Source organism: Vombatus ursinus, unplaced genomic scaffold (assembly GCF_900497805.2).
Source record: "Vombatus ursinus unplaced genomic scaffold, bare-nosed wombat genome assembly UNPS02014801.1, whole genome shotgun sequence".
NCBI lineage: Eukaryota > Metazoa > Chordata > Mammalia > Diprotodontia > Vombatidae > Vombatus > Vombatus ursinus.
The window spans coordinates 8243286-8269516 of NW_020954579.1; the positions used below are offsets into that span (position 1 = coordinate 8243286).

At 50.3% G+C, this 26231-nt stretch overlaps 2 protein-coding genes across 3 annotated transcripts in view; one reads left to right on the top strand and one right to left on the bottom strand.

The window, feature by feature from the left end:
- Positions 1-14391, top strand: part of FMNL1 (formin like 1) — a 54722-nt gene extending 40331 nt beyond the window's left edge. For both annotated transcript variants that reach the window (XM_027873054.1, XM_027873053.1), the window contains exons 11-26: positions 194-304; positions 1034-1183; positions 2056-2157; positions 2447-2699; positions 3437-3766; positions 4261-4382; positions 4757-4959; positions 7422-7656; positions 8072-8140; positions 9448-9528; positions 9683-9812; positions 10167-10330; positions 10850-10951; positions 12295-12402; positions 12822-12942; positions 13822-14391. In XM_027873054.1, coding sequence (XP_027728855.1) covers positions 194-304; positions 1034-1183; positions 2056-2157; positions 2447-2699; positions 3437-3766; positions 4261-4382; positions 4757-4959; positions 7422-7656; positions 8072-8140; positions 9448-9528; positions 9683-9812; positions 10167-10330; positions 10850-10951; positions 12295-12402; positions 12822-12942; positions 13822-13925 — 2385 coding nt within the window. In that variant the 3' untranslated portion in view covers positions 13926-14391. The remainder of the gene's footprint in view (positions 1-193; positions 305-1033; positions 1184-2055; positions 2158-2446; positions 2700-3436; positions 3767-4260; positions 4383-4756; positions 4960-7421; positions 7657-8071; positions 8141-9447; positions 9529-9682; positions 9813-10166; positions 10331-10849; positions 10952-12294; positions 12403-12821; positions 12943-13821) is intronic.
- Positions 14392-14568: 177 nt separating this feature from the next.
- SPATA32 (spermatogenesis associated 32) overlaps positions 14569-26231 on the bottom strand; it is a 17901-nt gene continuing 6238 nt past the window's right edge. Inside the window, exons 3-13 of the mRNA XM_027872963.1 lie at positions 24300-24476; positions 24019-24090; positions 23644-23698; positions 22096-23180; positions 19507-19558; positions 18733-18809; positions 18380-18462; positions 17832-17975; positions 17216-17287; positions 14801-14965; positions 14569-14714 (exon numbers count right to left, since the gene is read on the bottom strand). Of these exons, the coding sequence (XP_027728764.1) occupies positions 14569-14714; positions 14801-14965; positions 17216-17287; positions 17832-17975; positions 18380-18462; positions 18733-18809; positions 19507-19558; positions 22096-23180; positions 23644-23698; positions 24019-24090; positions 24300-24476 (2128 nt within the window). The remainder of the gene's footprint in view (positions 14715-14800; positions 14966-17215; positions 17288-17831; positions 17976-18379; positions 18463-18732; positions 18810-19506; positions 19559-22095; positions 23181-23643; positions 23699-24018; positions 24091-24299; positions 24477-26231) is intronic.

A 26231-nucleotide genomic window follows, 5' to 3' on the forward strand; every position in this document is an offset into this window, starting at 1 on the left:
CTTAGGGTATTAAAGAAAGAGGTGCTGAGGACTGTGAGGGGAGTTTGGATGGATCCAGATGGAATAATGGGGAGGGGAAACAGGGCAGGTGAAGCTGAGGAAAACAGGGTTAGGGTTGAGATGGTGGGTTGGCAATTGCAAGCTACCCAGTTTCCACTCTCACTAACTGACCAGCGACTTTCGCTGCCCCCAGGTGGCTTGTATGCAGTTTATCAACATCGTGGTGCATTCCGTGGAGAACATGAATTTTCGAGTCTTCTTGCAGTATGAGTTCACCCACCTGGGCCTGGATGTTTACCTGGAGGTAAGCCCTGGTGTGGGAGTCCCTCCTTCTCCCAGGGACACTCTTAGCAGCATCCGCTGCAAGAGATCTTGTCCAGATATCCTGTTGTGTGAAGGTGTGGCCTTGGGCTGGAGGCACAGACGGTCACACAGGCCAAGCCCTGGCCCTTGCCTTTGGCTCATGGGGTCCTAGAATTCAGAGTGGGAAGAGACCGTCCAGGCCAAGCCTGCCATTTTATAGAGGGTCCAAGGAAGAAGTGACTTGCCTGAGATTACACAGTGAGTTAGCGTCAGAAACTGGACTGCAATTTAAGGATTCCAGGCCCCCAAGCCCCGTGTTCTTTCTCCTGTAGCCTATAGCCTGAGTATGAGATGGTCTCAAACAGACTGCACATGTGAAGGCAGGGCATGCAGACGTGCGATGCTTGCTGACTGTAAATAAGTGCATGAAAGCCTGGGGCATGAAAATTGTGTGTGCCTTTTGAGGAAAGAGCCAGGGTGCCTGGAGGAGACTGTCTATGGAGGACATCATGCCCAAATGGAGTAGAGCATAAAAAAATAAACTATTAGGTCTAATTTTTCTGATCAATTCAAGAAGGCTTCCTGGAGGAGGGGGACTTTTGGGGTAGTTTTTTTTTTAATGGGAGAGGGATTAGTAGGGCTTGCTCCTTTCCTCGCTTTGGGGGAACACTAGGGGAGGGGGCCTCTCCTGGCCCTCACCCCTTTCCTCTTACCCTTTCACCGGTGGCAGAGGCTGCGGCTTACAGAGAGTGACAAGCTCCAGGTTCAGATCCAGGCATATCTGGATAATGTGTTTGATGTGGGTGCGCTCCTGGAGGACACAGAGACGAAGAATGCAGTTTTGGAGCATATGGAGGAGCTACAGGAGCAGGTGACCTTGGTAAGAGAGTGGGATCAGGAGGAGACCCCCTTTCTATGCAGCCCCCTCCAAAGCAGGTCTGATTCTGGGAACAGAAGGGACTAGCCCCAGGAAGGACCCAGGACATCTAGTGGTGACCCTGGGAGCCCAAGAGTCAGAAATCCTGCTCTGGTACCTCACCCCTGCTTCCTTCATCAAGGATTCTCCCCTGACCAATGGGAGAAAACGCTGAGTGTTTTGAGATCTCTTATTAACTTCCTCTAAAAGGAGGAAGATTGGGGGAGTGGATGAGTCAATTTGTATTTTCTCCATTGGGGTCCTCCTGTTTCCCAGAGCTTCTCTCTCCCACTGTGATCCTGCCCTCCCTACCACCGTCCTAGGCAGACTGGTGCTCCCATAGGCTGAGACCGCCTAGGGGCCTGGTGTTTTTTATTTTGCTCAAGGACTACGCATGGTACCCACTACTGGTGCCAGGCAGAAAAGGAGTATGCCCCAAAGAATAAAATGGTACAGCTGGGGGGACAAAAGTTATTCTTCACAGCTAAAGGCTGAATGGGTGGGAAGAGAATACATTCTAGGGTCTCTGAACTGAGTAATTCTAGCTCTTGGTCCAGGAAAAGGGAGGGGCCTGGGGAATGTGGAGCCCCCAGTGGGGTCTGTGCCAGGGTCAGTGACGGGGAGCTCACCTTACTGCCCGCTGGTTTCCTCGTCCCCATTCTCTGTACCTGTCCCAGCTCCACACATTGGGGAGTAAAAAGGAAGGGCCCAGAAGCAAGAGGGATTCTTGTCCCTTTTCCCGCCCCCTCCTGGGTATCAGCCCTGCCTGGTACCCACCCCCTCGCCCGATGTCAGCAGCCAAGGGTGGGTGTGCTCACCATGTGCTGTTGCCATAGCTGACAGAGCGGCTCCGGGAGGCAGAGAACGAGTCCATGGCCAAGATAGCTGAGCTGGAGAAGCAGCTGAGCTATACCCGAAAGGATTTGGACATACTCCGGGTAATGCTGGGCTGGAGGGAGTGGGGTATGGAGGCCAGAAAGGGGGTGTTCTGGGTAGGAGCAGGGGACCATTGGTAGGAGAGGAGGTGGAAGATGATGGAACTGGTCGGGGATGACATGGGGAGAAGGATGAGGCCAAGTGGCACCGGGCAGACAAGCTTATTCAGGTGTTCGAGGTTTGGCACTCCATGCACCAAAGGACTCAGTGGGAATCTCTGTCAGTGGGCTTTGGCTTAATGTCCTTAGTGGGGTTGTTGATTCTCTCCTTCCTTGGGGATGTGGTATCCAGGAGCGCCACAGTGAGTGTGCCACCATGGGTACCTCCCAGCTCCCCCCTGACCCAAAGAAGGTGCCTGTACTCACCCAACCCTCTGCCTTGGAGCTTAAGTTGGAGGAGCTGGAGAGGAAAGGGTTAATCCGAATCCTGAGAGGACCTGGGGAAGACATCACCATTGAGATCATCCCGGTTGTTGTGGCAACTCCATCTGACACGATGACGCCAAAAACAATGACGCTTGTGGCACCCGACTCCTCCAGCACAGGTGTTTGCCGGCTGGGGTTTGGGAATAGGGGCTGACAGAGATGGTGCTCTGTGGTCAGAACATGGGGAGAACTTCACCCTCCTAAAGGCAGGGGATAGGATGGGTTCACAGGAAGAGATGCTCTGGGCGTGGCTGAGGGAAGCAGCCTAGCATGGTGGAAAGAACACTGGATTTGGTGTCAGTGGACCTGGGTTTGAGTCCAGGCTCTGTCACCGGCTCCCTGTGTGAACTAGGGCTAGTTACTTCACCTCTGTGGGCCCCGATTTCCTCATCCACAAAATAGGGAGGTTGGACTTGATGATTTGTTTTCAATACTACATCTATAATCCTGTGAATAGAGATTTGGATTTAGGGGTGCTCCTGAGCCTCCTAGTGAGCCTGGAGGAGAGATTTTCACTGAAGCTTCCTCTAAGGCCCTGTTCTGAGGCTAGAGTTTGGGCCACGGTGGCCGCTGTGATAGGTGGGGGTGTAGTAGACAGGTGGGTAAGGCTAGGCCCAGAAAAGAGGGTAGGGCCAATAGAGAAGGTGGCTGCCGTGGGGTTAGGAGCGTGGGCTCTGGTGGGAAGGGGAGGGGTAGATCTTAAACTAGTAGGTCCCCTGTGAGCCCTCCATGCTAGGAAACCTGGGTTTCCTAGGAAGCTTGAGAAACTTCTGTTACCTTCCGCTGCTGCCAGGAACTGCAATCTGCCAGCAAAGAGGAAGATGACTGTCCAATTGCTTTCTGCTGCTTTTTCCAGATCTCCCACCTCCAGCAACTCCCCCCACTGCATCTGTGTGTCCTCTGCCGCCACCGCCACCGCCACCACCACCACCACCAGCTGCCCCAATCTCTGATCTCGCCTCACCTACCCATCAAGAAACCCCACCTTCAGTACCCCCTCCACCTCCACCCCTTCCTGGTAACCTGGAACTACCCCCTGCCCCACCATTGCCTGGAACTGGGGCATCCCCAGCACCACCACCTCCACCACCCCCACCACCAGGGATGAATGGAACAGTGCCTCCTCCTCCTCCTCCTGGAGGACTTCCTGGTGCCTTTGGGGGGCCCACTTCAGAAACTAGTACAGGTAAGTACAGCCAGGACTAGAGGTTTCTGTGCGGAGTGAACATGGGCAGTGACCCTAATATCCCTTGATATTCTCCTGGCCTCCTCTAGCTCAGGGAAGAGATGAAGTATATGTGTGTGTAGGAGGTCTGTTCATGAGATCCTAATAGGAAACCTGCATTTTGCTGGCCTAAGACTACATTCCTCCCACCCCACTTACCTTAATACCCACCATCCCATCTTTCTACCCACTTTTTCTTCCCTTTTGGCCCAGTCTACAACTTCAATTCATACCTCAGTCACACTTAGGCCTCTTCTTGTTCCCGTCTTTTCCCCTGAAGCAACAGACCATTTATTATTCCCTTCCCTACTTCACACTTCCCCCAATCCTATGTATCCTACATCCTAGTCTATCTCATCTTATAGGCCCATCTCTTCCACCAACCCTAGCTTTGTAGTCTAGTTATGACCCCCTACCCCCACCCCTGGACTCAACCCTATTTCTCATCTATACAGTGAAGACCAAGAAACCAATTCAGACCAAGTTCCGGATGCCAGTTTTCAACTGGGTGGCCCTAAAGCCCAACCAGATCACGGGCACTGTCTTTACTGAGATCAATGATGAGAAAGTACTACAGGTATGGTCTTCTCCATCTTCAGCCCATGGAACTTGAGTCTCCTGAGCTTAATACGGGTTCTGTGAACCTACTCGGTTTTCAGGTGGGGGCAGTGTCACATTTGGGACTCTTTTTTTGTTGATTCCATCTTGTCCTTTCGGATCACTGTTCCATGCATCCTTGACAGTGGGAGACACCTGGGACCTAATGAGTTTGGGGTGAAGCTAACCCAGGATGGGGCAGAATTGTCTGAGGTCTACAGAGGGACATGGCAGCATGGAAGTGTCTGGAGTGGGAAAAGAAAGAGGAAGGCTGTGATGTCATACACCCTTAGTGATGATGTCCCAGGTCTCTCTCTGGCCCTGAACCTACTAATCCCTTCTCTTCTGTGCTAGGAACTGGATATGAGTGACTTTGAGGAACAGTTCAAGACCAAGTCTCAGGGTCCTTCCTTGGACTTGAATGCCCTAAAAGTCAAGACTACCCAAAAGGCCCCAAGCAAGGTGACGCTCATTGAGGCCAACCGGGCAAAGAATCTGGCCATCACCTTACGCAAAGGCAACCTGAGCACCGATCGTATCTGCCAGGCCATCGAGACGTGAGTGCTTTCATCTCTGGTCCTGTCTTTCTTTGCCGTCTTCCTTCCTTACACCTCTCATGGCGAACTTCTTCCCTTTTTACCCACGAGTAAGAGAGACCTCTCAGAACTCTCCTTCCTTTTTTCATAACCGTGAGTAAGAAAGGTTACCAGCAGAGAAGTGGACAGAGGAATGGGTCATGTGTCTGGACTACTCTTGATTCTTGTGTGGCTCTAAAGTTCTCAGCTAGCCCCGTGCTACAGACCTAGGATGTCCCATCCCTAGGGCAGGTAGGTGGCACAGTGCATCGAGTGCTGGACCTAGAGTCAGGAAGGCCTGAATTCAAATCCCACCTTAGACACTTACTAACTCTGTGAACCTGAGCAAGTTACTTGGTTTCTCTCAAGCCCCAGTTTCCTCATCTGTAAAATAGAGATAATAATAGCATCTACCCACCAGGGCTATTGTAGGATGAAGTGAAATAACTTATAAACAACTCCTTGCATATCTTAAAGTACTTTGTACATGCTCGCCATTAGTATTTTTTGCACGGTCAAAACAAATTCCCATTTTGACTATGTCCTGAAAATATGTCTCATTTTGCCTATTAATCCATCACTTCAATTATTAATATTGCTATTATAAGTATTATGGGACTCTCTGCACATGCACACATAAATCGTTGCATGGACCCAGTGTTGTGTATACAGATGGGGATCTATCTCCCTTGCTACCCAGTCTTTCTACCTGCTATGTTCTTTACTGTCCCAGGTCTGGAGTTGGGGAGGACCTTTGAGAGCCTAGATTTAGAGCTGGAAGGGACATTCAAGGTCATCTAGTCCGAAGCCCTCTTTTTTGCATAGAAGGAAACTGAGACCTAGATAACTGAAGTGACTTACCTGTGGTTACACAAGTGACTCTGATGGCATTGCTGGGATTTGAACCCAGGTCTTTGGATCCTAAATCCCCCACTATGCCACATGTAGAGGGACATGGCACCACCCTCACTGAATGTACCTGGGATTGGAATAGAAAGAGGAAGGCTATGATAATTATAGTCCATCTTCATTTTACTGAGAGGGAAACTTAGGCTTAAGGGATGGGACTTGCTTGTTATCACATATTTATCATTTATTATTATTATTTTCAGTGCCAGGATTCTAAGTCAGATCCTTTGGGCCTGGGCTTCTCTAACCACCTTCCCTGGCTTTATCTTCCTCATCCCCTGGAATTGTCAACAAACCTTTTTGTTTCTTGACAATCTATTTTCCATCCAGCTCTATACTTGGAGCTGTGGGGTGATTTAGAGAAATGTTAGATCTAGCCCCCTGACTGCAAGCACAGTTGGGGAGACAAAATGAAATGCCTTGAAACAAAACGATGCCTAGATGTTGGGGCTTAGACTTGAATTGCTCCTGGATCTCATGGTGGGCTGGGGCAGGGTTTGAATAGGCCTTGAAGCATGAGTGGAATTGATGGAAAATAGAGAAGAGAGCTCTTGGGGGTAGGAGGGAGAGTGGTACAAGAGCACATAGCATATGATAGGCAAAAAGAAGAGCCTGTATGGGGGGAAAGAGAGAGACCTGACTGGGATTCATTTAGCAATCATCTCTTCATTCAGAGGAAAGAGAAGGAAGCCCAGGACCCAGAGTTTGGAGGTCCATGACTTGAATCAGTGAATGAAAAAGCATTTATTAAGCACTTACTCTGTATCAAGCAAGTTCTGGGGATGCAGAAAAATAACAGTCCTAACTTTCAAGGAGCTCACACTCTAATTGAGGAAGACAGTGAGTGGAGGGAGGAGGAGAAGGGAGAAAGTATTTATTAAGCACCTACTATGTTCAAAGAACTATGCTAAACACTTTACAAATATGATCTCATTTAATCCTCATAACAGTCCTGAGAAGTAGGTGCTATTATGATCCCCATTTTACAGTTGAGAAAACTGAGGCAGAGGTTGAGTGACTTACCCAAGGTTATACAACTAGTGTCTATGACCTATGCTAGATTGTCTGAGGCAGGATTTGAACTCAGATCTTCCTGATTCTAGGCCCAGTACTTTATCCACTATGACAGCTAGCTGTATCTAAGAGAAAGCCCAGGTGTTCTAAGGGTACTATGGCAAGACCCAGTTGTGCTTTGGGTGTACTAGCAGGATAAATGGCAGGGCTTGGTGGTTTGGAGGGTGAAGCAGTCAGGTAGAGGCCCAGAGGACCTTTGGAAGGGCAGATGGTCAGTCCATAAACATTTATTAAGCACCTACTATGTGCCAGGCAATGTGCGCTAAGGATACAGAAAGAAGCAAAGGATATCCCTGTCCTCAAGGAGCCCCCAGTCTAACGGGGGAGACCACAAGGAAACAGATATATACACACGTGTTTGGTTTGGTGATCCTCCACCTTAGGTCAAGAGCAGAGTCTGGATTCAAACTCCAGATGGTGTGACTGTGTGTGTAGAACTCACGCCCTTCCCACCCGCCCAGGTATGACTTGCAGGCCCTCAGCCTGGACTTCTTGGAGCTCCTGACTCGATTCCTCCCCACCGAGTATGAGCTGAGCCTCATTGGACGCTATGAGAAGGAGCAGCGGCCAGTGGAGGAGCTGTCCGACGAGGACCGGTTCATGCTGCGTTTCAGCCGCATCCCCCGCCTGTCTGAGAGAATGGCCACTCTGGCTTTCCTGGGCAACTTCCCAGACACCGCTCAGCTGCTCATGCCGGTATAGATGGTGGGGGCGGCTGGGATGGATGGGAAGGGCTTCGTGCTTGGGTCCACTGGGTCAGCGTCCAGTATTTGGGGACACCGGCAGGGGGCGGGTTGGGGGATGGGGGCCTTGTTTGATGAGGACCCAGGTCTGTCTTAGAAGATGAATTCAGAGCCCCCTCCTCTGAGACATGGGAGAGAATCCCTAGGATCATTTTGGGGCATTTGGGAGAAAGAAGTAGGAGCCCTCAGTCGAACCCCAATAATAAATATTCTCATTCACATAGTGTTTTTAAGTTTACAAAGCATTTCAAAACGGAGGTCACCAGGCCAGCAGTTATTTGCTGCTGCCTGACCTTAGGGTCAGGAGGCTGCATTCCATTCTCCTCCCCGTTCCTTTACCTCTTCACCCTTGGATTCCCTTCCTACAGCAACTGAATGCTATTATCGCCGCTTCCATATCCCTCAAGTCTTCTGACAAGCTCCGAAATATCTTAGAGGTAAGGGGATGGAGGAAGAGAAGTCATGGAGTCTATGCTTGTCAAACAGATGGCGTTTCCTGGGTGCTAGGCCATGGTCCCAAGCCTATTTTTAGGAAGTTTCCAGTCTGATGGGGTGTGGTGGTGGTGGTGATAGAATCCCTATCTTCAGGGACCTCCTAATCAGATGAGAATGGCATCATAGGATTTGGAGCTGGGAAATATATGTATACATATATATATATATATATATATTTTTTTTTGAAGCAGTCGGGGTTAAGTGACTTGCCCAGAGTCATACAGTAAATGTCTGAGGCCACATGAGGCCACATTTGGACTCAGTCTTCCTGACTCTAGGGCCGGTGCTCTATCCACTGCACCGCCTTGCTGCCCCTGAAAGAAATTTCAAAGAGCATATGGTCCAAGGATTTTTTTTTTTTTGGGTGAGGTAATTGGGGTTAAGTGACTTGCCTAGGGTCACACAGATAGTAAATGTCTAGTGTCTGAGGCTGGATTTGAACTCAGGTCTTCCTAACTCCAAGGCCAGAGCTCTATCCACTGTGCCGCCTAGCTGCCCCTGGTCCAAGGATTCTTTTGTTTTGTTTTTTTTTTTTTTTGCTAAGCAATGGGGTTAAGTGACTTGCCCAGGGTCACACAGCTAGTAAGTGTCAAGTGTCTGAGGTCGGATTTGAACTCAGGTCCCCCTGACTCCAAGTTCGGTGCTCTATCCGCTGCACCACCTAGCTGCTCCTCGTCCAAGGATTCTTAACCTGGAGTCCGTGACTTGCTTTTTAAAGATATCTTGTTAAATGATTTTCAATATAACTGATTTCTTTGGCTATCTTATTTGATACATTTGAAAACATTATTCTGAGAAGGGGTCCATAAGCTTCCCAGTCTACCACGTGTTATGTCATTGTGTCTGTCATTGTACTATGACACCAAGAAAGGCTAAGAACGTCTGCTGTCATCCAAAACACTCATTTTATCAATGGACCCCAAAGACTCAAAGTGATTGGCCAAGGCCTACCTTCACATACACAGGTGTTATGTGCTAGAGCTTGAATTTGAACACAGGTCCTCTGATTTAAAAGCCAAGGCTCTTTCCATGCCATAGATGCCTCTAGGGACAAAGGAGCTACTTTCTGGGAGTGCCAAGTTTGAGGGAGGGAGGATGTGGTCCCTTGTCCCTAAGGACCAGGGAAGACTCATTCAGAACATAGAAAAATCTGTTCCCTCCCTCCTAAGGGAAAAAAAAATCCTTTGGGCCAAGGGCCTGCTGAGCTCTCCCTCACTCTCTCTCTTTCTTCCTCCTCTCTTCTCTCCAGATCGTCCTGGCCTTTGGGAATTACATGAACAGCAGTAAACGCGGGGCAGCCTATGGTTTCAGGCTACAAAGCCTTGATGCTGTAAGGGACTTCATCTAGCCCCTGGGATGGGAGAGGGAAGTCTGAGGGGATTGGGGAGGGGTGTTGTACTGGCACATCTGGGTGTCCCCATCTGTTGTGTATGGGGCTAGAGTCTTGGGATTGGTTCCCTCTGATAAACTTCCCCTCCCCATAGCTGCTGGAGATGAAGTCGACGGACCGGAAGCAGACACTGCTGCACTACCTGGTGAAGGTGATTGGAGAGAAGTATCCAAAACTCACCTGTTTCCACGCTGACCTGCACTTTCTGGACAAGGCTGGGGCTGGTATGGGCTGGAGGGTGGGAGTGGGAAGGGTCAAGGGGCTCTCTGTTGCTAATTGGCCTCTTGGGCCTGAGGGTTTACCCAGAGGGAAGGGGGAAACCAAGCAGCTTGGACACTTAGTTCCCCTGAGACTGACCAGGAGCGATGACAGAATGAGGAGAGGAGAATAAGAAATAAGGGCACCTGAGTTCAAATCCGGCCTCAGACACTTACTAGCTGTGTGACCCTGGGAAGTCACTTTATCCTGACTGCCTCCAAAAAACAAAAAAGAAAAAAAGAAAAAGAAAGAAAGAGAGAAATGAGGGCAAGAGAGATTCTGTCTCTCCCTGACGTGCTGCTCACCTTCCCTCCCTCCAGTGTCCCTAGACAGTGTCCTCCAGGACACCCGAGCTCTCCAGCGGGGCATGGAGCTGACAAGGCGGGAGTTCATGCGCCAAGATGATAATGCTGTGTTGAAGGAGTTCCTGAAGGTCAACAGTCCCAGTATGGAGAAGCTGTTGGCCGATGGCAAGACAGCCCAGGTGGGATGGCAGTGCAGGGCTCTGTGCCAGAGGGCAGGATCTTAGGGAGTGGTGGGTGCCCAGGGCAGGCATGCAAGACCATCACCAGGACAGGGACGAGGACACACACACACACACACACACACACACACACACACACACCCCTCTCAAAGGACTGTGGCAGAAAGGCATCCTAGAGGGGTGAGCCTTTCATCCCGTTATCTCTTATGAGCCAGGCGCCAAAGACATAAACACCAAAACAAAACCCAGCCAGTTCTCATGGATCTTACTTTCTACTCAGGAATATCAGAGATGGCTTAGAGGGGTAGGGCCCAGGCACAGTTGGGCTGGGGGGGCAGGGCTGGCACAAGAAGGTGACAGTGTCAAAACCATGGTGGGGGGCGGTGGGAGTGGATGGCTGTTGAGGTCAGGAAAAGACGCTTGAGGACTTCCTTCTGAGGGCTGGAGGCCGGACGGGAACGGGACGGGGTTCAGCTGGGGAGCTGATGAGCCGGACTGATGGGAGGCATTTACCTACAGGAGGCGTATGAGTCTGTGGTGGAGTACTTTGGGGAGAATCCCAAGACCACCCCTCCATCTGTGTTCTTCCCTGTCTTCAGTCGCTTTGTCAAAGCCTATAAGGTATTGGAGAGGGGCTTGGGAAGGAGAGGGGCTGTGTAATTCCCAAGGGGTCCTGGAGTTATTGGAATGTCTGGGCCGGGCATCACGGCCTTTCTGTGAGGAGCTATTGCAGAGTGTCTGACTTGGGAGTCGGGAAGTAAACCCTCCTCACACATTTACCAGTTGACTGGGCAAACCTCAAGGCTCATCCTTGGTTCCCTCATCTGTAAAATGGGCATCATAACAGCACCTACACCACATAGGATAGCTGAGAAGATAACATATATAAAGCCTGAAAGCACTATATAAATGTGAGCTGTTTGTTAGTAGACTTGTAACTGTGGCTTCTAGCTAGGGTCAGGACAAAGCGTCAGTGGGTTTTCATTTGTTTTTGTAGGCAATCGGGGTTAAGTGACTTGTCCAGGGTCACAAAGCTAGTAGATGTCTGAGGCCGGATTTAACTCAGGTCCTCCTGAATCCAGGGCCAGTACTCTGTGCTCTATGGTGCCCCCACCCGCCCCCAACACCTTCCCACCCTGGTGTGTCTTAAGTGAGGTTTGAAAATTGTACCCATTATCTGTCACTGTTTACTAGAGGTTCTGAACCTTATAAAACTAGCTAATAGCTAGTATTTATAGAGCATCGTACTGTTTGCAAAGTGCTTTACATATATATATATATAAAAATGTATAAAACAAATATATAATCTAAAATACATGTGTATAAATATATAATTTAATCTTCTTGATAACCCTGTGAGGAAGGTGCTATTATTATCTCCATTTTACAGATGAGAAGACTGAGACTGAGAGGGTTTAAGTGATATGCCCAGGGTTACACAGGTAGTGTCTGAGGCAGAGTTTGGAGCTCTAGCAACACAGCTGCCTATCTGTACCATATGTCACCTGAGCCATCATAAAATAAATTTGCACAACACCATAATTTTTCTCCATTTGTTCTGCATTTTGATTCTGAAAAGAAAGCTGGCTTTGCCTATTTTTTTTCACTGCCAATTTCTGATTAAACGAAATTTGTTTTGAATAAAAAAAGATATGCACAGCTGTGTTGTATTTTCTGGCATTAAAAATAAAGCCATTTTTTAAAAAATCCAAGCCCCTGGTTGTGCTCTGCCTACCCCTAGTCCTGCCTCTGGCTTCTGCCCCTGCGGTGCCAGGCTCATTAGGGGTTAGGGGAGGGATGCTGGGCCTGTATTCCGGGAGGGAGCTAGGGTGTGACCCTACTTCTGGCTGAAGTTCCTGGAGGGGCAGATGGCTGGGAGGAGTGGATGCAGGGATCCTGCCTGGAGGGGGCGCTGTGTGTGTGTCAGAATGGTCATGTTGCTGACCATGGCTACCTCCTGCCAGAAAGCAGAGCAAGAGGTGGAACAGTGGAAGAAACAGGAGGCTGCAGCCCAGGAGGCCGGGGCTCCCGGGGCTCCCATCGCAGGTGAAGGGGAGCCTGCAGCGCCCAAGGTAAGGCATGATTCTCATGCTGCTTGGGTGTTGAGACACTGGATTTCTTTTCTTTCCTCCCTGCCTGCCCCCCATAACCACAGCTGGTCTCTGTGGGGACATCATTTTACTGCTTGTCTGTTGTGGGAGGTAGCAGTCCTTATGTAGCCTAAGGAGACCAAAGTCTACACCTGCAAAGAGTTTTGCCATTCCCCAGGAAGGTCTTCAAGCATGCTCTGGGGATGAGGCTGTCTGGTGTCTCTTCTCCGAGCCTCCCTTCCACCCATCCCACTCCTCACTCTATCCCCCTGGGCATTCCAGTGGTCACCACCTTCCCAGCTCTGTCCCTGAGAAATGGGGTGCCTGGGGTGGCTGGGGATTGGAAGGAGAGGAGGAGGCCCAGATGGTCCAAGCATGTCTGTCCCTCACCTCTGATCCAGTCCCCTACCAAGGCCCGGCGCCAGCAAATGGACCTCATTTCGGAGCTGAAGAGGAAGCAGCAGAAAGAGCCCCTCATTTATGAGAGTGACCGTGATGGGGCCATAGAGGACATTATCACCGGTGAGAGGGTGGGGCGGTCTCTGGGGAGGGAGGGAGGGAGGGAAGAGCAGCCAGGGCTGGACTCTGTCTCTTTCCTGTCTTTTTCTGGTGCCAGGGCAGCCGTCTTCTCCCACAAATTCAGGAGAGGACAGGGTCAGCTCCTGCATGCTCTCCCCTGTACCCCTCATCCTGCCATGTCTGGTTGTACTTTACACTGTTCTGGCTTCCTTTTCTTCTTCTTCCTCCTCTTCTCCCTCCTCCTGGTCCCCACCCTTCCCCCTCACCTCAGTGTTGAAGACAGCGCCCTTCACTGCCCGCACGGGCAAGCGGACATCCCGACTGTTTCTAGAGGCTGGCCTCAGTGACGAGAGCCCCCTCTAGAATCCTACCCCCACCCTAACCCAAGGTACCTGATGGTTGGGGGGGCCGGGGCAAGCTGACCCCATCCCTAAACAATGTGGCTTCTGCCATGGCCCAGCTGTCCCCTTTGTTTCAGGGAGGAGGGTAGCAGATGTTACAGCTCAGGTCTCAGACTAGGTAAAGAGGACCCCTAGTCCTTCACACCACGGGTGTGCTTGGGGTTGGGATGAATTAGGTCTTGCAGAATTCTGATCTTGTGTCTGAACCTGAGCTCCACCTCCTTGGCTAAGCTAAGGAGCTAAGCAGCGAGATGTCTGGACTGTGGGCTAAGTTTGCAAAGCTTTCCAGCAATGAGGGAGAATGGGAATGAGGGCTCCCTGGGGAACATGTTAGAATTGCCAAGGGTGACATAGATGACTTTGGTCTTGCTGGTAGTGAAGGAGCCACAAGCCTGGGTGGGATGGAGTAGGGAAGAGAGAGAGAAAACTAGCCTACAGCCAAAATCCAGAGCTAAAGGTGTCTGTGTACCTCTCCCAACAGATCTTCGGAGTCAGCCATACCGAAGGTCAGATATAGGCCGTCGGAGTGCCCGCCGAAAGTCCCCTGGCACCTCCCTGCAGATGACCCCAGACCTCGCACTGTAGCCCCTGGGCTGCTCGGACCCCCCCTTCCTCTTCTCCAGTGTCAATGGACTCTTGGAAATGGGGCCACCCTAGGTCAGAGTCACCTGTGCGAGCAGGGACGTGCCAGCTCGTTCATGGGGCCAACAGAGAGCCTCTTTTCCATTGCTTAGGAGAGCAAATGACAATCATGAGGAAAGGGCAGGAAATCATGCTCATTTTCCTGCTTGCCAGGATCCCCCCAGGTTGCCTCCTGGGGACAACCTTCTATAGATGCACTTCTTCTTCTTACCACAGAGGGGCAGTAGTCCAGATCTTAGCATCTCAATGAGGAAATGTCCCACCACCTTCCCCCCAAATGTCAGGTGCTGCCCCCCTTTTACCTTTCATCTTGTAAGCCATGCTCCGCTCCCAGAAGTGTGAGGCTGGCATCTATAACTTATGAAATACCTCCCCACTTTTTGACCTTGGCCTGGGGTAGGGAGGGTGGGGTAGGAAATGAGGATGGGGGGGAGAGGGAGAAACCCCAGGGACCTTATTTTTATACTTGGAACTGAATAAATGAATTTGGAAGATACTGTGTTTTTTGTGCCAGCCTCCATCTCCCCCCTCCTCCCCACTCTGGTGAGGATGCAATTCAGGCCACTAATTTCTCTAAGGAAATGTTTTATTGGTAAACATTTGGTAAAGAATGACTCTGTGGGGTAGGAGGGGGTGGGGAAGGGAGTTGGCTCTGGACCAGGGTGGGTGGGGAGGGAGCTGGTCTCAGCTCTGCAGTCCCCTCTTCTGACTGTGGTCGTTGACCTATGGGCTCTGCAAAGAAAGGAGCAGGATTGGTATCAGGGAGGTGGGATGGACGTTGGGCACAGGCTGGCCAGCCCCCTCCCCTCTCCATTAACTTTTATCCGGGGCCTGCGGCCGAGGTGCCTCTCGCTGAGGCGGCTTGGGTTTGTCGCAGGGCCTGGCCAGGTTGGAGAGTCGGGGACCTCTGCTGCGAATCCTCCTTTCGGTCGACCGTGTCCGAGAGGGCAGGTTGGGGACCTGAGAATAGGGACCTGGGACATCTGGGCGGCAGGGAGAAGACTTGTTTCAGTGCTTCTCTCCCTGGAAAGCGGGCTTCCCCTTCACCTGAACCCCCCTTCAGCCATTCTCCTCCCATGCTGACTGCTCCCCTCTTCACTATGGAAGATCCATACTCAAGTCCTGGAGGTTATGCAGGGATCGGGCAAGCTGCCGGTTGTTCAGGCCGGCCAGGCGCGTGGCCTGGCAGAAGAAGCTGAGGCCCGTGTGTGATCGGGATTGGTAGCTTCGGTTGTGTTTGTGATTCAGGCCCTTCCACCAAGCGCTCATTCTCAACACTCTCTGCTTGTCTGTATAGTAACTGGGGGAGGCGGGATATGGGGTGGGGAGGGCAAGCAGGAGCAGGCCACTAGGCAGTGGTCCCCACCCCAGACCAGGCTCTAGATTCCTCAGGGGATCTGGGGTAGGGGACAAAAAAATGGCACCACCACCATCCATGGTTGTTGGCACTATGCCCTGGGCGCCCTCCCTCCCCCTACTGGGGGTCTTGAATAGTCAGAGTGGGGTAGGAATCTTTAACAACTTTGGAGGATATGGGGAGAGGTGCATCGGAGAGAAAAAGGGACTTGTGATTGGGGAGGGGGGAGGTGCCTGGGTCCTGCACACCTCACCACCTCCGCCACTGACTTGGGGGACAGTGCCCCCTGACCCACAAACTTAGACATCATCTCGAAGAAAAGCGTTTCCAGACCATGGGGATCATTGATACGACTGTTTCTCATCCGACCTTTAGGTGTATTAAATCAATTAACATGCATTTATTAAGTGCCTGTTACATGCCAGACACTGCTAAGATACAAAGATAAGAATGAAATGATCCCTGGGCTGAAAGGCCTTATAGCCTGTTCAGGAGACATATACATGTGAGCATGTACAAAATAGAGGATGTCCCAAAAGTCTTAGTGCAGTTGTGTAACAAAGTAATTTTGGAGTGGGAAGGTACTACCAGGTTGGGTTGGGATGGGCATCAGGAAGGAGTTGAGTTATGATGGAAATAAGTTTATTCTAAGAGATGGAGGTAAAGGAGTGTATTTTAAGCATGGAGGAGTTGTGGGGGTAGGAGAGAGAGCATGTGAAAAGGTAAGAGATAGAATATTATATGAACAGCAGCAAGAAAGCTTCTTCAGCTGAACCCCAGTCTGAAAGGTTGAAAGGCTGTAACAGGTGTTTTCTACTTGAATCCAGAGGTAACAGGAAACTCATAGCTCTTTCAGCAGGGAAGTGACATGATCAAATGGGTGTCTTAGGAGCATCACTTGGGCAGTTTTATGGAGGATGGATCGGCAAGGGGAGAGACTTGAGGCAGGGAAATTACATTCGAATCTTTTAGGCAAGAGTTGATAAAGGCATGAACTACACAGTGATGACCAGGTGAGTGGTGAGAGAAAGGGGATGGATTTGAGAGATGCTCTGCTGATGGTTGTGCCAACCGGGTAGATATGTGGGGGGAGGGAGAAGGAGGAGTCTAGGATGACTATGAAGTGTCTAAACATGGGGGGTGGTGCTCTCAACAAAAGTAGGGGTGTGGGGAAGGGATGGGGAGTTTTGGACATGTTGAGTTTGAGATGCCTGTGGGACCCATAGGCAGTTGGAAATATGGGACTGGAGCTCCAGAGAATGACTAGGGGTGGATATATAGATTTGGAAGTAATAATTAAACCCAATGGGAGAGGAAATAGAGCTAGAGACAGGAACAGAGACAGAGAGAGGAGGGAAAGGCATAGGGAGAGAAGCAAGCAGAAGAGAGAGGATGGTCCAGGACAGAGCCCCAAAGAACACTCTGGATTCGTGGGGAGGATACAGAAGATCCAGTGAAGGAGACTGAGGAGTTGTCACAGGTGGGAAGAGAACCAAAGAGACTGGTCACAAAAAATCCAAAGGAGAAAGGGGATTCAGGCAGAGAGGATGGTCAACAGGGTCAAAATTCGGAAGAAACTGAAGACTCAGAAAAATCCATCAGATTTGGCAATTAAGGGGATCACTAGAGTCCTCTTGGAGAGACAGCTGCTTTGGCTGAGTGAGCTCAGAGGCCAGGTGACTACAAGTGAGGAGAGAAAGTGGAGGTATGGAGTTGTAGGCAGCTCTTTCTAGGAGTCGAGCTGTGACAGACAGAAATACAGGACAATATTTTTAGGGACTAGTGAGGTTTGCTTTTTTTAAGTATTTGGGAGTGTGGCAAGTTTTAGTTTTTCCTTTCCTGGACCCCACGACCCATAAAAAAAATGCTTCCTCACCCATGCATTGGGCAAAGCGATGATTGTCTGTCAGGATCCCAAGGAAGTCCTCAAAGTCAACAGCTCCATCACCTTAGAAGAAGAGAAATCATGTACCTGTGTTTGCTCAGGAGTGTGTGTATGTTTGGAGCAGGGAAAGAGTTGGTACACCCAGGGTATGGGTTTGTACTAGGCTCTGAGAGAATCACACTAAAACAGAAATGCCGTATTGCCCCTGGGGAGGGGAAGGGAAAGGGAGGGGGATCATCCATCCTCGGAAGGGAGGCTCAGGGTCCCCACCCAGGGACCAAACAACAGCCTCCAGGCATAAAGCAACAGTAAAATGTAACATTTCCTATGCCATAGTTCATTGAGTGAAATCAATCAATAAGCGTGTAAGCACCTATTACTACACCCTTCTGTGGCCTACAAGTTTGTGGGGGTAATAGAAGAAAGATAAGATGACAGTGGGGGAGGACAGGGATACTTAGGAAAAGTTTTCCGCAGGAACACCTGAAAGCAGGGAAGGATTAATTTAGTGGGCGAGGGGAAGGGAAGAAAAAGTTAAGGTGAGAGTATAATGGGAGACCGGACTCTGGGGGCTGGATTTTGTGTAGAGCCCTGTGGGCAGACGTACCATCCAGGTCAGCCCGCCGCAGGGCCTCACACACTTCCTGGGGGCTCAGCTGGATGCCAACAGTCGGTAGTGCCCCCTTCATGCTCCTCATGTCCAGCTTGCCCTGGGAGCCCGGTTTAAACAGTTGGAAGACATCCTGGAAGGCTGTTGGGGGTGGGGTAGGGATGGTGGGGGTGGAGTTGGTGCCTTAAAAACTTAAAATTGTAAGGGGAAGGGCAAAGGGGAGAGAGGGTTGGAGTAGGGCATGGGAAGGGTTAGCAAGTTAGGTCCCATTTTAAATAAACCCAATAAATGAAAATCTAGATTTACACAAAAGGAGAGCCATTCTTCCATTTACAAAAAGATTTGCTGCATAATTCCTTTTTTTTTTAATGACCTCACCTAACACCTTAGAATTACAAAAATGTGGTTTATACATAGTTCTTTGTAGGTAGTTCTATTACTTTCCACCCCAGCTGGGCACATCTAGCTGTCCTCTCCATCCCAGGGCCTAGATTGGCTTAAGCCTCCCTCCCCACCTGTGTTCCAAATGGAGCCTCTCCCCTCACCTGCCACCTGCCTAGCGGTCAGAGGATGCTCATACTCGGCAGGGATGTCCACTGGTGAAAAGAGGCTAGAGAGGTCTCGTCTCCTATTGGCAAGAGGGCCATCAATCCTGATACCCAAGTACACCCTTACTGTAAGTGAATGCTTTTCCATTTTCACCCCCCTCCTATCCCCTACTACACCTCCAAATAGATTTTTTTTAGTCCCGGGGTCCACCATCAGTCAGCCCCCAAATACTGCTAGTCTTCCCACTCTAGGACAGGAATCTGGGGAAGCAAAGTCCCTCCCCATCTTTCTGAAGCCTACTCTCCCTTCCCCCCGCTCCACTCCCATACATCAAATCCCCAGCCCTCACCTCTGGGGCTTGTCTCCTCCATAAGGCCTTGCCTGAGCCTGTTGGGTAGTGCAAGAGGCCAAAAGTTCTTTCTTCACCTGTGGGGTTAGATCCACTGAGTCTTTCCCCACCTCAGCCTCCAAAGACCCTGGCTCCATCTGGGACAACAGTGTACTAACCAATAGTCCACAGGAACCCTTCTTGTCCTTGGCCTCAAACCCAAACCCTTAAACAAAAGTGCAAGGATGCCTGACTCTGCTCCTCCCTAGGTGACGAGTTAGGAGATTCCAAATTCTGTCTCTGGCATGGGATTTTGGGGCTGGTTACTCATCGACTTTGAGCCTCTGTCCTCATTTCTCAAACAGGGCTGGGGGTGGATCAGATGACCATTTTGCCTGTAAATCTTATAAAACCTCCTCCTTCCCACATACCTCCCCACACACTTCCACTCAATTTTGTTTCTGAATCCTAAGAAAAAGTCTCTTGAGTCTCAAAGAGCAAGGATTGTTGTGTCATTAGGGGGCTTATGGGGAAGGTGCAGAATGACCCTAATACTCCTTCCCCCAAAGTGTAGCCATGACTGTTGAGTCACAGGGGCTGAGCCAGTAGAAGTTCCATCTCTGTTTTGGTCCACTTTTCCCATCTGTGTAGTGTGCCCTCTTGGGGGGACCCAGGTTAGGAAGGTTATATGGGGAGGTGTACTCTGCCTGAAGTCTTGAGAAGTTTGGAGAACAGAAGAGCTCCATCATTATCTTCAGAGGAGAAAGGGAGGTGGTGGGAGGAACAAAACCTCACCTGTACAATTTCTGTATCACTGTGGATCTCCTGGTGCTCTGCTGATGACCACCTGCAACATGGATTCAAAAGGATCTCAGAATTAGCCAAGACCTTGGAGTCCATCTAGGTCAGGGCTTCGTAACCTTTTTTGGTGTCATGGACCTTCTTTGGCTATCTGATGAAGCCTAGGATATGCTTTCTTAGAATAATGTTTTCATATCAGTGAAGGGGAATGCCAAATTTCAGTTTGAAATGAGTGAAAATAATAACGTGACTTGTTCAAGGTCACATAGTTAATCGGTGGCTCTTTAAAACCAGGACTCTTTATATCATACCAAGATGCAGGGCTTCTCCACCCCCACCCCAATCCATCATGATCCTGGCCCTCCCTGCCACCAAAAAACAACCCAGAGAGATGAGTCTGGGCCAGGGGTAAGGAGCCACTCCCCTGCTCTTTTCTGCTCATGTCTAGCCTCTGAACCCTCCCAATCACTCACCTCTGAATTTCTTCCTCTTCCCCCTTGCTGGCTCATTTTCCTTCTTTCGACTTCTTGTCCCCTTCTTCCTGGTCCCTCTACCCTACTCCTCTCTCTGTTCCCTTTCCCTGCCATCCTATGCCATATGCTAGCTCCCAGAAATCTTTTATTTCTTGGCGCCCTCTCTCTTCTTTCCTTCTCTTTTCATTCCTTTTCCCCTTCCCTCCTTTCCCCCTTATCTTTCCTCCAGTTTTGGGGCTGCAGCAAGATCCTTTCAGCCCTATGCCCCTCAGTCCCTTGGACCCTGTTTCCAAGGAAGTTGAGCCTAGGTGGGTATTTTGGCAGTTTTTGAGGATTTTTAATCCTAAAGCCAACGTCTCTGAGACCCTAAAGAAGCTAGCCTACCCCAGTCTAGAACTCTACACTGCCCCCAAAGGAACCTCCCCTAGGGCACCAGCCTCAGGGGATAGGGATGACCTTCCCCTCCACCACAAGTAGCTCAGGACTTTTTAGCTGAAGTGGCATGTCCACTTTAAAGCCTCTTCTCAAAATAGCCGAAGTATAAATCATAAGATCATAGCTTTAGAGCACTGAGTCTGACTCCTTTGTTTGCCTGATGAGGAAACTGAGAGGAATTCCAGTGTTGATCCTTTGACTCTAAATCCAGTACTCTTTCCCCAAATTCATAAATCAATAACCTACATAAGCCCTTGAAAAGTAGTGGGAAAAGTCACTCCCAGAAAATCTTGGTCATCATTCGTCCCAATCTAAGGAGACATCCCTGCTATTCAAATATCCTAGCAGGTTTCACATTCCAGGCCATCAGAGGGATTGCCTCTATTCTGCCCACTGATTGTTTTTACAGACTTAGAAACTGAGGCCCAGGAGGATTCCTCCTCATCTACCATCCACAGAGAAAGCCACAAACCGGACCTAAAGACCCTCAACCTAGGGGCTACCTACTAAGAATGCTGCCATGTTCATCCCTGGTCATTTGGGGCACGGGGCCAGTAGTAAGTTTTGTATGGGAGGAAGTGACTGCAGGCAGAGATGGAAGCAATACTTGCCAGGTGGAGCCTAGGGGAAGCTTGTGGTGGGGGAAGGGAAGTGGGGTGGGGTTCCCTAAAAAAAACCCCAAAACTAAGAAAGATCAGAAAAAAAGAACATTGCAACTGGAAAAGAGCAAATGGGAGCTCAAGGCTCTCTCTATCCAGGAGCCTCAGCACAAAAAAGCGGAGCCGGTGGGGTGGGCCACCACTGGAGGGTTTTATTGATCTTTGGCTAAGCATTTTTAGGATATGATGTGAGGTTGACAGCTTAAAATGTATATGTAGGAATAGTGGGTTTCCACTTCTGATTCTTGACGTGGAGCTGCAACATAAGAGAGACAGAGTCATGGGAGGCCCGGGCCCTTGCCACCACCAGAGGAGAGAAGGGCAGCCTCTCCAGGCTGGAGGCAGTGGTGGGGTGGTGGGAAGGAAATGGGGGAGTTAATATCCCCCCTACCTCCAAGGCTTTTGGAGTTGGCTGTCCATCTGTGTCAGTGTCTGTTTATTCCCACGAAGCACTGGGAGAGGATTCACTGGTCCATAGGCTCCGCACCCCCTTCCATGCCCTCCATGGTTCCCTCCTCACCCTAGAGGCCATGTGTATTGTGTTCAACCCTGGCCCAGGCCAGAGCCAGGCAAGAGTCTGGGGGTGGGGTAGGGGAAGGGATCTATCCATCTGGGCCAGGGGGTTCTCTTTTAGGAAGGGGTCTCAACTCCATGGAAATTATTACCCTTTCTCCTCCTCCACCCCTCATTTATGTGGAACTCTGGGCCTCATTGTCCTCATTCTCCCTGGTTCTGGGGGTTCCTTAGCTACCATCACCCTGTTTCCCCTCCCTCCTCCACCACCTCTGTGATTTCTATGTAGCATCATGCTATTTCCTTGCCCCTACCTGACCTTCCATCTTCTATCCCTTTTCCCCTTCTGGAGGGGGTGGGGTAGTGTTATGTATGTTCCCGTGTGAGAGGAAATGGACAATTCATCAGATCCTCTTCTGCTCCTCCTCCCCAAAAGAACACAAATATATACATATATACAAATGAGGTCTTGAAGGTTGGGTGGGAACTAGGATTCTACTTACTCTTTCCAAGGTCCCGATGACACTGGAGCTAAAGATGGAGAGTGGAGAGGGTTAACTTCCCCTTCCATGGATGCTCTTTCTGAGGCTGCCTTGGTCATGTTCAGAGCATAGCCTGGCTTCGGGGCAAATTCCTGGCTGATGGACTTCTGAGGCTCCCCTGCTTCTGGTGGCTTCAGGAGGGGCAAAGGTGAGACTGGCTGCTCAGTTGCTATGGAAAGGTCCGTGGTCGATTCTTGGGTCATGGGTGACCTGGAGCTCATTCTCAGCCCTGTGGAAGACTTGCAGGAAATCAGAGCTTTGGAATCTAGTATCAGCTCTGTGGAAGAGGAATTGCAAGAGGTCGCAGTACTAGAAACCAGCGCTGGGGGAAGGCTGGCAGAGGTTGGACGAAAGTCTAGTATTCTGAAGTCCAGTGGCTCCGAGAATTTAGCAGACAAGCTTCGGGAAGGTAGCAACTGGATTTCTGAGGGCGACCTTTCTGGTAGTAATACTTGAATGGGGGTCTGTGGTGGGAAACCTTCAATGCCCAGGCTTGGGTGAGAGGTTTGGATTCTAACGTCCTCCATGAACATCTTGGACAATTTGTTGCCAGAGAGCAGGCTTTCCTTGGAGGTTCGTCCAAAAGATTTCTGGAAAGGCCAGTCTCGCATTGGGAATGGGTGGCACCCTATCCCTAATGGCTGCTTGAGGCGATGGTCAGACGCCTGTATCAGCTTGTCTATCCGGAACAGGTGCCTGGAGGTTTGCACAAAGACTGACCGGAATGTATGGTGCAGACCATCCTTCACCGGTAAGGGCTCCGGGCTCCGGGGCTCGTGGGAAATACTTAACTCCAATGCCCCTTTGGGCCCAACAGCCGTCTGGATCTGGACATTCACTCTGGGTCCCGGGGGCATCTTCCTCGGGGTCAGGCTAAATGCCAGATTGGAGGTTTGAACGAAGACGCTGACTGGGACAGGGACTTCGTCTTCTAGCTCGGACTCCGATTCTGGGAGCAGCTGAGGTTCTGGTTCCAGTTCGGACTCCAACTCGGACTCAGACTCCAGGTCCTGCTCGGCTTCCAGGTCAAGGGTGTCATCTAACAGCTGCAGAGGGCAAGAGCCCATGGGCCACCCTCCCTTCCCCAGCACACACACACACACACACACACGCACACACACACACACACACACACACACACACACACACGTGTGTTAACAGTGCCTCAATTGAGGGCAGATCTGCTCACCAATCCCCCCACCACTCCTACCTGGTCTAATGCCCTGGTGCATTTCCTGTTCCCTCCTTGGGGCAAGTGGCCAAGGGGTAGGGATGATGCACACGTGGGGACACAGCAGGCAGAAAGGCCCTGGGAGCTGGGCAACAAGATCTCAGAGTGGGCACAGGGTCTAGGAAGAATGCCAACCCTTCTCCACGGACTCCACCAGTCAGTAGGAGAGAGGAGCTTTCAAGTTGGAAACAGACACTACCGTGGATTACCTCCCATCCCAGGACACACGTCCCCAGAAAAGAGGGTGCCACCCCAACAACAAATCGACTCTCTGTTACCTCGATCTCGTCTTCCCCAGGTTCAGGCGGGGGGTCGGGGTCGTGAAAGTCATCACTGTTAGGAATAAAAAAGAAGGTCGTTGAGCTGGGGGCAAGGAGCAATGGGGGTACATGCGTGTGTGCGTGGGGGGAGGGCATCGAGGCTTCCTCGGTAAGTTTCTCGGGCGCCCGTGGGCCTTCCTCCTCTTGCTAGGAGGCTGGGGAGAGACCTGACTTCCTACATTGAATGCCAGGGTGGGAGGGGGAGTGATTGACCCCTAACAGCGTCCCGTAAGGTCTGGGTCTGACTCATCGAGGAGCGGGTGCAGAGGGAGCAATGAGCCGAGACTCATCGGCTTTTGTAACCCACCCGGCCCCACCCAGCCCGCTCCCCACCGGGGACCCCTCGGCGGGCCCGACAGCCTGAAAGGGAGGGAGCAGGTGCGCTCGGGGTGGGCGGAAGGCAGGCTGAGGAGACGTCTTTAGTTCACCCTGCTTTTGTGCCCCAGTTTGCCACCGCCACTGCCACCACCAAAGACTTGTTTGGAGCTGTGCCGCTCTCTTCTTTGTCATCCCCCTCCTCCAACTCCTCCTCCTCCTCCTCCTCCTCCTCCTCCTCCTCCTCCTCCTCCTCCTCCAACTCCTCCTCCAACTCCTCCTCCTCCTCCTCCTCCAACTCCTCCTCCAACTCCTCCTCCAACTCCTCCTCTGCGACCCTCCTGAAATCCGACCCTTGCTGGCTAAGAGCGTTATAGCTCCCAAAGGACTTGGTCTTGAGTTCCTCCTCGTAGGAGAAGTCAGGGGGGTACTGGCAAGTTACCCCTGAAGTGAACGCAGACGTGCGCTCAGCACATCTATACTCATCACAGAAGGGGAGGCTGTGGAGTTGGTCCCCATCATTCCCTTTCCCTTTCAGGATCCTCCTATTAAGAGCAAAATGGGGTTACGGCTTCCTAGCCTTGAGTTCCTAGTCTCTTGGGAAGTTTCCAATATTCAATGAAGGGATGGAGAAGGCTTGGGGACCGGGGAGCCTTTTTTTTTTTCCTCTTCTTTCCCCTTCCCCAAGTGGTCAGGTTCAAATTTCTGGAGTTGTGTGTGGGGAGTGGGATGAGGAGGAGGGAAGGAGCAGTATGGGGAGATAGGGTGGGAGGCGATAGGACCGTGGGATGGCAGGTGATGTGGGTAGGGGGTGGAGCAGTGAGGAATAATGGAGGTTAGGGACGGGTCTGGGCCTCACTGTGCTTCCACGACCTCCACAGACTTCTTACTACAGCAAGGAAATCCATTGACACCTAGTTAAAAATGGGGAAAATGTGAAAAGTCCATCGCAGAATGCTTCTAAGAAGGCGGCACAGCTGCTCCCTTATCTTTTAACCTTCCATCACGATCAACCCTATCACTTCCAACTCTCATCTCAAACCCATTTCCCACCCTTCATCCCATTCTTGGTCTCTGTATTATTACTCTGTCTCTTTCTGTCTCTCATCTCTACTCATTGACCCCATTCCATTCTATCCCCTATTCTCTCTCCCTCCCTCAAATGTTTCGACCTTACATTTCCACCTATTCTTGGTCTCTCCATCTCTGTCCCTCTGTCTCTGTCACTGATCTCTACTCTATGACCCCATATCACCCTATCTCCTATTCTCTCTCCCTCCATCAAATCCATCTTCCATTTCCATCTCATTCCTGGTTTCTCCATCTCTGTCTGTCTCTCAGCCTGATATCTTTAAGGGGTTTATCCACTCCATCAATTATCCCCTTTTCTATATTGTATACTATTATACATCCCTCCCTCTCAAACTTAAAGAAGTCTTTGCCCACTTAAGGCCCCATATATATTACACTCTCAGGCTTAGAGAAGTTTTTAACCTTAAAATACTTTTCTGAATTTGGCAGTCTGGTAATGCCTATGAAACTCCTCAGGAAAATGTTTTCAAATGCATCAAATAAAATATACAGAATTTACAAAAGAAACCAATCACATTAAAAAATAGTTATCAAAGTTCAAGGTTCCTAAGATAAGCACTGCTGTAAGCATATCTTTTCCTCCCAAATGAATCTGGACATTTCTGATCTCTTTTTCACTCTCTCTCTCTTTCTCACTCTCTCTCTCTCTCTTTCTCTCTCTCTCTCTCACTTTCTCTAGTCTCTTCCACACTAACAACGACTGGAGAACCACTGGAAGGTTTTTACAGTCTTTTAATGATCTCAGTCCAGGCCTCTCCTCTACCCTTTTCCCTTCCCCAACCCAAGGTTTCTTCCCAGCCCCATGTTTATCCTTCTCCCCTTCATTCTTCTGACATTACCCAATCCCAGAACCTTAACTCTAGTTACTTGATCTGGGAAGATGTCTAACAGTCTATACTAGATGTGTGTGTGTGTGTGTGTGTGTGTGTGTGTGTGTGTATGTGGGGGGGGCAGGGGAGAAGATAAGATAAAAATGTGAGATCTTCAAAGGCAAAAATCAAATCTTGGAGAAAGAATGATCCCTGGGCAAGGGGAGACCCAAATACATTATTCTTTCCCCTAAGGTTTGTAAATTTTTTATATGAGAAACTTTCCATCCCATGGTGGTGGTGGGGAATTCTGCAAAACTTCTTTCCTCC